The following is an 11090-nucleotide window of genomic DNA, read 5'->3' as shown; positions in this document are numbered from 1 at the left end:
GTGTTGTCTTCTCATTTGGTGGCAAGGTTGTCCTGTTTATCTACGTGAGCTCTGGGTGTGCTGCCTATGCTGACAGCTCCCTGAATCTTTGGATGGGAAACGCCAGTTCTCCTTTGAACAACTGGGGATGAAAACGGGGGCACGAAGAGTTTCAATTTTTTTTTTTTCTGAAGACAATGTAAAGCCCGAGTCCCGGATCCCGAACCAGCCTCTCTGTTCGGCCGTTTTTCTGTCCCTCATACCTCTCCCCGCCCCCATCAGGGACGCTCCGCTTTCCACTACTAGCGAGTTGGCAGGTGCGCCCCCCTCGCCTTCCCTGCTGCTGATTGGCGCCCAGGTTGGGGAGTCGCCGCCCCGCGCTTATGTCAGAGTGCGTGCGGTCCCGGCCCACCTCGCCTTTGAACTTCGCCGCTTTTGGCTGCAGTTCACCAGCCTCCCCGCATTCTCAGCCAGGTGCAGTGCTAGGCAAAGCAGCGCCTGGAAAGCCACGGGAGGGGGGAGCCACGGCCAGAGAAGCTAGAGGAAAGACTGGAAGGAGAGAAGGCGAAGGTGAAGAGGGAGAGAAGGAGGAGCCTCCTGCCCTCGCCAGAAAATTACCTAGCCACTTAATCCCAAGACTCTGGTACTTGGGCCCCAATCTCTGGTGCCCACAGGTTCCAGGCCGAACGCCCTCTCATCCCCTCTGCCCTTCCTACCCTTCGGCCCCCTGGGGGCTACCTGGGTGCTGGGTCTGGCATGATCAGTTGAAAACTTTGCAGGGTCAGCTGTTCTCTTTGACTCCCCCTCTGCGACTCCGAGACGAGGGGAGTTCAGAGTCCCAAGCTCAGGACGGACAGAAAGACAGACGGCCAACCGCGCCCAAGCTCGCCCGCGGAGCCCCTGCATTCCCCGCCCCCGCCCGCCTTGCCGGGACCATGTCCAAACCTTCAGACCACATCAAGCGGCCCATGAATGCCTTCATGGTATGGTCCCGGGGCCAGCGGCGCAAGATGGCCCAGGAAAACCCCAAGATGCATAACTCGGAGATCAGCAAACGCCTAGGCGCCGAATGGAAGCTCCTGTCCGAGGCAGAGAAGCGGCCTTACATCGACGAAGCCAAACGACTGCGGGCCCAGCACATGAAGGAGCACCCCGACTACAAGTACCGGCCAAGGCGCAAGCCCAAGAACCTACTCAAGAAAGACAGGTATGTCTTCCCCCTGCCCTACCTGGGCGACACGGACCCGCTCAAGGCAGCCGGCCTGCCCGTGGGGGCTTCCGACGGCCTTCTGAGCGCGCCCGAGAAAGCCCGGGCCTTCTTGCCGCCGGCCTCGGCGCCTTACTCCCTGCTGGACCCTGCGCAATTTAGTTCCAGTGCCATCCAGAAGATGGGTGAAGTGCCCCACACGTTGGCCACCAGCGCGCTGCCCTACGCGTCCACCCTGGGCTATCAGAACGGCGCCTTCGGCAGTCTCAGCTGCCCCAGCCAGCACACGCACACGCACCCGTCCCCCACCAACCCGGGCTATGTGGTGCCCTGTAACTGTACTGCCTGGTCTGCCTCCACCCTGCAGCCCCCTGTCGCCTACATCCTCTTCCCAGGCATGACTAAGACTGGCATAGACCCTTATTCGTCAGCCCACGCTACGGCCATGTAACCCCCAGCTTGGCCCGGACCTGAAGGGTGGCATGGAAGCAGAGATCTGCATCCTTTCCCTTGCACCTAGTCTGGCCTGCAGATGTCTCTGGGTCAGGCCTGTCGCTACCCCTTGCCCCTCCTAGACTCTGCCTCTCTCTTCCGTGGGGAAGGGAGGGGCCGTCCTCCTGGACCCAAGGCGCAGACTTGTGCCCGAAATTTCCAAACATTAAGACAGCTACACATCTGCCCCTCTCCCGACTCTCCCAAAGCAAGTCTCCGACTGTAACCTCTTTGGACAAAAAAGTAGGCAGCTTTGCTTTATTTACGCCCCCCTCACTCTCCTCGGATAGGCTTTGGACTCGGAACTCCCAGATCCTGGTATTATATCTAGAATATGCGTATATCTATTTTTCCTTTTCCACTGAAGAAAAGAGCTGAGTCTCCGTGCTGTGTCATAAGACACAGCTAGGCACCATTGGCTCTTTCTGTGTCGGGGGAGAAAGGCTTAAAAGTTTAAAACTTCAGGAAGGGAAACCTTTCTGTTTAAAACCATACTATGGTCGTGTTTGCTTCGATAAAGAAAAAACAAAAAGGACCCACATGGCTTTTCACTTTGTGTAACGCAGTACTCCTAGACACCTAAGTTTACTTTTAGACAGAATGTCAGGTTATGAAGTCAGGAAGTAGAAAGTGAACGAAAACTTAAAATAATAAAAACATCCTACATGGTCATAAATGTTTTGACAATGTCTTGGAAATGTACCTAGAAGGATTTTACCTCGTTCCTCTGTTCATTTGTTGAACAAAGACGTTTTGAATAAAGACAATCTGTCATTGCAAAAAGTAACCTTTGATGTGCATAAAATCAAGTTAGGAGGCTTAGGTTCAAGGAGTCTTCCTCCAAACTGAGAGACCCTGGAGGGGATGAAGCAGGGAAGGCTGGGGTGGTCCTGCCCGGGCAGAACCTGATAGCCTGTGGCCTGGCGAGGTGCCTTGAGTCTGGGATCTGTCCAGATTGCTCCCTGGTAACCTGAATTTTGCCTTTAGAGTCTTGACAAAGGTATCAATCCCAGGATGCCGTGCTTTCCCCACAATCTTCATAAAGCGGGTCAAACCATTTCCAATAGGGAATGAACTCAAGTAAAGGTGGAACCTCTTAAGTTCTAGGTGGGTTTGCTTTTTAAAAACGACGCTCAAAGGTGGGAAGTAGCAGTCTTGGAGGGAGCAAGTTGCACTATTGGAGCAGACTGCATGGCTGTGGGTGCTTACATTCAGGCCTTGGGATGAGAATGAGAGGATTTTTGCTTTATTTTGTTTAATGTTTGCTGCCAGGTCCCCTGAGAATCTGGGGACACCAGACTAAGTTCCTAAGTTCATTTTTGTGTGTGTGTGTGTTAGTTAACAACTTTCTCTCCCCCCACCCCATTAGGGGAAAACTTGGTGGTGGTGGGGGGTAGAATTAGAGATAAAGAAGGAAAAGTTGTCCTGCCTCAGGCAGAGTTCTTAAAACACCGTTTTTAAAAAGCGGGTGGGGCCCTTCTCTTTCCCTCTGTGCGTGTTTAGGGTCCTAGGCTTTGCTGACGCTAGCGAGCCAGCGCAGCAGCTCTTCAGAGTCGGTTCGGATTCGGAAACTGCTCCAGCTTCTGGTTTCCCTGCGAGTCTCACTCCCCAGGTTCATCGCCCCTGTTTTACCACAGGCAGCTGTGCTTCCCTTCACCCCTGGCTTTGCTGTGGTGCCTGGAAGTGACGGGGCTCAAGGTCTTTCTGCTGTTGTTGAGGGATTTGTGAGCGCTCCCCCCACCTCTCATTTTCCAAAGGACTTGCTAGCCAGAGGTGGGAGAGAAACGTTGTCAACAGTCACCAAAGCCAAAACCCTCGGATTAACATATTGTCCCCAAAACAATTAGAAGTGTTGGAGGTGCTATTTGGAGCCTATTCATCCGAGCCCCTTTGTCAAGGGGGGATTTTCATTATTAAAAAAAATAAGTTAGCAGTTGTCCATCTGGCTGAGCTGAATAGCAAAGTGATTCGTGTTGTATATGCTTTTCTCATTAAGAGCTCTTTTGAGACCAATGTTAGAATTAAATGGTATTACACAATTAACATACAAGGCCGCTGAATAGGACTGGACGCCTATAAATAATAGATAGATAAATAAATGAACGTTCAGGCTAAGGTAAACAAAGGCGGGCTGGGGGAGGTGTGGAAGAGGCCAGGCCGGCTGAGCCACGCTTACTTAGCATCACAAAACCCTCTTACAAATCGAGACAATTAGGAAGTGACGAGCCTCTGGTGGCCGCCGGGTCTGGGGGACTCTGGGTGCGTAGGGGAGGCCCCTCCTCCCGCCCCCTAGGAAGCTCAGGAGGCCTAGGACGCTGACTTCGCTTCTGTTGTTTGATCTAACCCCAACTGACAGTCCTGTCAGCCTCTCTGCTCTCCTTCATAGCTCAGTGTCCCTTAGCATCTCCCAAGATGGAGCTTACAGGGGTCTGATGTCTCCCCGCAGCGCCCAGCGGAGGAGCTCCCAGAGCACCCCAGCCCTAGGGAGGAACCCAGGCGCGTGGCCCCACTAAAGGTGCCTTACTGACTGTGAAGTGAGGTTAGATGGCAAAAGGGGCACCAGGTAGGTTTGAGCGGCGAAGGCCTCGGGGACACGGACGTTAAAACAAGTAAACAAACAGTTCAAAGTTCAGAAAGCAAGATTCCCTCCAGACTGCACTCGGCCTGGGGACTCCTAGAAACTAAAGCGTGGTGCTGGCACCGAGAGGAGCCTGGGGCCCACCACAGGGCCACCGAAACCTCTTTCCAGCGTACACAGTGGGAACCATAGTTCCAAGGCAACTGCACACCAGTCTCCAGATATTTCTTCTCTGAACACTTTCTTAGTAGACTGCCTGCCTTCCTCCGACCCCCGCCCAGCCTCGCCTCCAGGGCCTGCGGCAGTTTCTTCTCCAGGGCCAAGGGCCGCAGAGCCAGAGAGTCAGTCGCAGAAGTGCGCGGCCACAACTCGCCCCAACAGCCTAAATCCTGCTTGTCACGCCGCTGACAGGGGTCCTATTACAGACTTGAAAGTCTGCGGCAGACAAAAAAGAAATCCCCTGGGGAGGTGTGTGTGTGTGTGTGTGTGTGTGTGTGTGTGTGTGTGTGTGTGTAGGGGGGAGTGGAAGCAGTCTCAGTCAAACCTGTTTGCTCACAACTGTCTCTTTCTTTCAAGAAAAGCTTTAAAGCAAACCTGTAGGGAGAGGAGCACACCGCCCACCCAGAGTACAGGACAGCCGCTTCTCCCGGCGCCACGCGCAGCAGTAAACGGCAACCTGGAGTTCCCCGCCACGCACTTTGCGGGTCCGCAGAGCCCGAACTCCCGCTGCGCGCGGCCGACCGGCACCCTGCGGGAGGAGTGTCTGCCACCTGCTCTGCGCCAGGGACGACTCCCGGAACCCGGGAGCGCTACCCTTCTCTGGTGCAGCCCGATCCTCCCTCCAGCAGTCTAGGGGAGTTCCTGGCCTCGCTGGAGGGACACTGTTGGGAACCCTTTCCCCAAACTGACCCTATCTGCGTTGCGCGTCGCGCGTCGCGCGTGCACCTACCGCTCTTCTGCTAATGTTTTCTACCTCCCGTGTGCCCTCCCGCATGGAAGCTAGCGGCGCCGGCTAGTTTGGGTTTTAGCTAGGCTTTCTTTCTAAAATTTTGGCTGCGGTCCGTCTCAGGGGTTCACTGGTACAGATTTTTGAGAGATTTGGCAAGTTCCCTCATTTTAGCTTTCGGCCTCCTTTACAAAACTTTGAGGATTTGTTTGTTTGTCGTTTCCCTGTATTTGGGGCTTATTCCCCAAACGTTTATTCCCTTCCAGATTACTAGTCTTCCTGGTTCAGGGTCAGTTTTCTTACAGCGTCGAACTTTACAGATGGAGAAGGCCAGCTACTTCGAGTAAATCGCACTGAGTTGTGAGTGACTGACATTTGAGATTCCTTCAGGTTTGCGCTTAAAGCCGCCTAACCTCTAGGAATCCTCAATGATGCGAGGAAGGATGACAATTCGGTCCAGGTAGAGCCTAGGGACTTTGACTGCAAGGAGCCACCTGCAGAGGCTCTTCTAGCCCCCGCAGACCGTTTCTCGGGAGAGATAGCAGACGGCCAGAACCGTGAAAATTTGGCAAGCGGTGGTGCCAACTCGTCTTTACGAAATACCCTTCCCTTCTGCCTCTTTTCGCTTCAGATCCTTTTCCAAGTGGACAATGAATGAATTTCAAGACATTTAAATTTTATATCAAATAGTTCACAAGATTCGTGTTAAGAATTCTTAACTTTATTTACCGATTGAATCGTGCGTAGGAGAAAAGCGAGGCCAGTTGGGGGTAAGGGGTCGGGGTGGTATTTACATTTGGGTGTTTTAAGTACAGTGGGGAACTTTCCACTCCGCCTTAGGGCTAGCTTGCTTCCGTCTCGGCTGCGCTGGGGCCGGGCAATGGGGGTGCTGTTTGGGCTCACTTCTCTGAAGGTTCTGGATGGTGCGTCTTGACCCAGAACAAGACGCTTTGACGTTGAGCCAGCCGTAGTCAAGAAATTAAGAAAATAATGAAGTTGAGACAGGCAAGGGGGCGCTAGAAATCCAGTGGAGTGGACCAGGAACTGGAGACTGCCAGTCGCCCCCCGGCGGACCCCCGCTGCGTGCCTGAGGGACTACGAACCCTGCTAATGACCCACGGAGATTCCTGGAAGCTTCACTGTTGGGGTGTTAAACGCCAGTGTAGCTGCTTTACCTTGGCCTGAAGGCAAGCAAAATAAAGAGTTCCTTGCTGGACTAGACCAGTCCCAGGTCCTCGGTGTAGAGGCAATTCTTCCACACCTAAAGACTCCTGCCGGCTTCTGAGGCCCGCGGAGCGAGCAATGCCCCAACAAAGCGGAAAGAGTCACTAGACCAGGGTGTCCATCCCCCTTCACTCCAATCGTTCCCCGAAGTTCCCACCCCACAAGTCCCAAACTCCCTGTGCAGGTTAGGAGAAAGAACCAAAAGCCAGTCGAGACAAAGTGACAGGCGTGTACAACTTTTCTCTTTACTACGAAGTGTGAGGGCCTTGCGCTTCCACGGTGGCCAGCCGCGTTTTCCAAGTTTTTAGAATCCGGTCTGGAAAAGAAGTGATACCAGATCTCCCAGCCCAAACATGGCAAGGACGCAAGGACACTTCAGCAAAACTGTGCACGGGAGGGCAATTCAGTAAAACTGTACCAGGATGCAGGTGGCTAGAGAGGCCACACTCGGCCACAGTCCTAGGGTGACAAGGAATTCTCATTTCTCACGCCTTCTAGGCCGCTGCGCCGCCCTGGGTGGAGAGTTCATGCTTGGGGGTGGGGGTGGGGGGCACACAACCTCTGAGCCCAGGAACTCTTGGTTCTAGTGCTGCGGTGGGAACTGAGGGAGGTGGGTGAGAAGAACTCTAGGACGTCTGCTCCACTGCCAAAACAGCACACCGAACCCGGGGCAGCTAGGGGCTTCCTACTGCACATCCCTGCTGGGGACGTGGAGGAAGGGAGAAGGGAGGGAGCGGGCAGCCTGGGCGCTCGACGCGGGTCCCCCATCGTTGGCACCCCCGTGGCGCGGCGAGTCAATGGGATTTGCACACTCGAGGTGTAACAGCATTACTGCGTTAATTAGCATTTCCATTTCACGTCCAGATTGTTTACTTATCTGCGGGAAACATATGTCGGGAGAAGTTCACATTCCGGATTCTGCTCCGCTGCCCAAGGTGCAATTCCGGGGAGGCAGCGAGGGGGAGGGGAGGACTTCAGATTTTTTATTACACCCTCTAGCCTTATCTGCCGCTGTAAATTGAGGATCCTCCATTGAGCGGCATATGGAGATTATATACTTTTTTGAATATCGTTTCCCAAAGCCTGCAGATTTTCACTTTGAAATGAAACAATCCTCCACCGCTTCCCCAGGGGCCAGGCTCATCTTGTGCTGTCCAGAGAGGCCATGGGGACTCTTCCGACAGATCCTCGAACACCCATCCGCCCAAGGCTGTGGCCAGCGCCCCTCAGAGTCCCGGTTCTTCAGACCTAAAATAATCTCAGGCAAAACCCATACATACACTGAACTCCAAGACTGCGTCCCTGTTGTTTTCCTGAGCCTCATCCTGCGGCTTGTGCGTTTTTTGGATACCCGCATAGACACAAGCTCACTTCTGCCCTCTTCCTACGCTCTAAACCCGCAGCGGTCGGGTCCAGAGAAGTCTACGTCTGTACATAGCAGGTGCCCACCGCATCTCCGGGTTCTGAGGAGCCCGGGTCTTGAGAAAGCCCAATCAGCTTTCGCTTCTTTGTTTGGAGGGCAGTGGAGGTGGTGAGCCCTATGCCCCGGGGGGCTTCGGACTACTTACTGTGGCTCTTGAACGGAAATTCTGCACCGAAGGCACGGGTCTCCCAGCTCCCTGTAAGCCAGTTGGACCCTAGGAGCGAGGACCGAATCTCTTATCTCTTCCGAGACTCCTTTCAGCTCGAGATCAGAGAGGGAGGAAAAAAAAGGGAGAATCATTGCTCTTTTTTTTTAATTTAATATACCAAGCCACCCGTTAAGGTCATTTATATGCTTAATTTAGTGATAAAAGTCGGGAAACAGAATCCCAGGAATCGCCCCTCTATGTCTTGTGACCACATTTTTCTACAGTAGTTGGAAAATTAGTAAAATATATGTTTGCCTTTTCCTTATTCGCTGCTTTGTCCGGAACTCGGTTTTAATGGACTTACTTTTGTTTATTTGCTCTTTAAGAGATCATAAGGAAGAAATGTGTGTCCTGTGCGATTCCATTCATCTTGCCTGGGTTCGGTTTGCAGAATCACACAAATCACATACCCTAGGTAGATACTCACCTTCAAAAGCCAAAAGTCCGAAATTTCCTTCAAATGCCCTTTTTTTGTTTTTGTTTGTTTGTTTGTTTGTTTTTGTTTTTTCTGGTCCCAAATATCCTGTGGGAAACAAATTGCAATGTTCTATCAGAACAAAGAAATGGACCAGAGCAGTACAACTAAGGCAAAGAAACGGCAAAATGGGGACATAAGCAGACTCTTTCCCATCAACTATTGTTTTGGAATTTCTAATTTTTTTCAAGACCTCTAAGAAAATTGTAAGGTGTCACCTCTATCTTCCGGGTCTATCTGTAATTGAATCTAGGTCACTATTCTAAAGCAAGGAAAGCCTGCTTCCCACTTTCCTACATCAGGCTGAAATTTGGGGGAGGGACAAGGGTCTTGCAATTTCATTTAAAATGTAATGGTGGATGAGCTGATAAGCAAATAGGGAAAAGGAGTCTGCCGAAAGAAAAAAAAGGCATGGTTTTAATATGCTCCAGATGGGGGCAAAATGATTTACATGAGAGTTTATTTCCTCTTTGCTGATATGAAAGAATTACAGATACAAAACCCACTGATCTATAGAATAAAAAAGAAAAGAAATGTTATTTTCCTGTAAAGGTGTCAGTTCATTTATATTCATTTAACCATCCATCCATCAATTCACTTTCTCAGCCCTTGCACAGTCTCTCCGGCTCTGTCAAACCTTCCCCTACCAATACACTTTGCTGGAATGTACAATGAAGTTTTCTTTCTTTAAAATAATATTAGAATGCGGTGAAGTAGGTAAACACAGGAAAGGAGAGCAAGGGTTGCTGCTGTTGAATATTTCCGGGAACTTAACATTATGTTTCTATGACGAAAATGTTAACCATGGTCACATGCCATTATTATAGCAGTTTGAGTACAAGCTGCTTGCCTGTGGTTAAAACCATGTACAGAGGATATGTAATTATTTTCCACAAATATACAATAATTATTACAATAATTACAATAGAAATATACTTATCATGAGAAAAATCTCCCTGCAATATGGAAAATTTAGCAAAACCTGAATGTTCTGTACAGACATATAGTGGGTCAGTAACACACTGCATAATTAAAATAATTGTCTATATTAGTATAAACAAGTTTACAGTTTCTGAGGGGTTTATTTGGATTAAAAAATATGAGCAGCATCATTTTGTATGTGTGTTTAAGTTGCCACAATCACTTAAGTGCACACTAAGGTCTGTGTTTATTTAAAAAGAAATTAGAGTTGTCATCTCAGGATCACCCAAGAGTTGGAGATGAGACAAGATAGATTTTCCTCTTTAGAAATAAAAATAAAAAATCACACCCAGCATGACGTTCGCTATGATCTCCTCAAACAACGGAGTCATGCATTATTCCCGCCTTTGGTGGTATCCAAATAAAAGACTGAACATCTCCAGATCCTGAGCAAGAACAAGACAATGCCAGCACCTAGTGATGATTCTCACTAGTAAATTGCTTGACAATTGATTGCTTGACAATTCTCATGGGTGACATTTTTTCCAAATGGAAAACTAATTCTTTCATCCTCTTTTCCTTCCTTCCTCTACCGCTGCTTATTTCCCCTTCACAAACTCTGAACCCTGTTGCTCGATCAGATCATTCCAGTGTAGGTCTTCATAAAGCACCCAGCACTTTATGCTGTGTTTGTTTCTTTCTGGTTCTGCTCTCTTTGGTTGTGTTAATGTGTTTTCTCACCAACTTAGTTTTCAATAAAACAGAAGCAGTAACAGTTATCACCAAAAGTCAGAGGGTTTTGTGTTTAGTGTTGCCTCAAAGCCTACAGTCTCCTATGGAATAACTGCTTTTAATCTAACTCAGCTGGATGAGCAGACACCTAGAAGACACTGTAGAACTGCTACTTACTATTGCTTTTATTTCTTGGGCTCTTAAATGTTTGAGAAAATTATGCTAAATGAGAAGTATCACATGCCCTGAAATACCTTCGAGAACTAAATTAACAAGAATTGAACTGACATTTACTGAAGAAGTGTTGTGACATCCACTGAAGGGGTGAACTGAACTGAACTATACATAGTTTTGGTGTATAGAAATTTACATGTTTTTGTAGGTAGATCATACTGGGAACTGATGTGACTAGGAACTTACTCTAACTTCAGATGACACCCTCTCTGCTGCCAAGAAGATCCAGGTCACACCTAGGGTTCAGTTCACCTTGCCATCACAGGCTTGAACAATTACTACAGTGTTCATGGCCAACCTACTCAATGTGGAGGCTTAGGATTTGATGGAAGCTCAGCCTACACTGAAATGAAATGCCTTACCTTCTTAGCTATCCCTCAAAAGAAAAACCTGTTTACAATAAAATGGTGAAATAAATAATATGGAGGTAGGTTGAAATATTTTATTTTTTGCAGAGAAATTTCAGTAGCAAAGTAGAAGCCAAGCTTTGCACCTAGGTCCCTTTGCAGGGGTGCCAACCTTCTACAGTTGCCCCTTCTGGGGTTCTTGGCTGGCCAAGAACCTCCATATTTCAGAGGCTGTTCTTTTACCCTTCCATTTCAACTTCTACAGGAGATTCTACAGTGACATTTTCTTCCTGTTCTCAAAGTGTGTGTGTGTGTGTGTGTGTG

At 49.6% G+C, this 11090-nt stretch overlaps 1 protein-coding gene across 1 annotated transcript; it reads left to right on the top strand.

Annotated features, from left to right (window-relative positions):
* The first annotated feature begins 914 nt into the window (after positions 1 to 914).
* Sox14 (SRY-box transcription factor 14) lies at positions 915 to 1637 on the top strand. The gene has a single exon (XM_048417520.3). The coding sequence runs from the start codon at positions 915 to 917 to the stop codon at positions 1635 to 1637; it is 723 nt and encodes a 240-aa protein (XP_048273477.1).
* The last annotated feature ends 9453 nt before the right edge of the window (positions 1638 to 11090 follow it).

The sequence above is a fragment of the Myodes glareolus genome, chromosome 4 (genome assembly GCF_982192425.1).
Source record: "Myodes glareolus chromosome 4, mMyoGla1.1, whole genome shotgun sequence".
Lineage (NCBI taxonomy): Eukaryota > Metazoa > Chordata > Mammalia > Rodentia > Cricetidae > Myodes > Myodes glareolus.
Note: the sequence above shows the minus strand (reverse complement) of the source record. Positions and strands in the feature narration are given on the sequence as shown.

What these genes read in the sequence shown, in the direction of transcription:
- Sox14 (XM_048417520.3), top strand. Translation starts at nt 915, where the DNA reads ATGTCCAAACCTTCAGACCACATCAAGCGGCCCATGAATGCCTTCATG.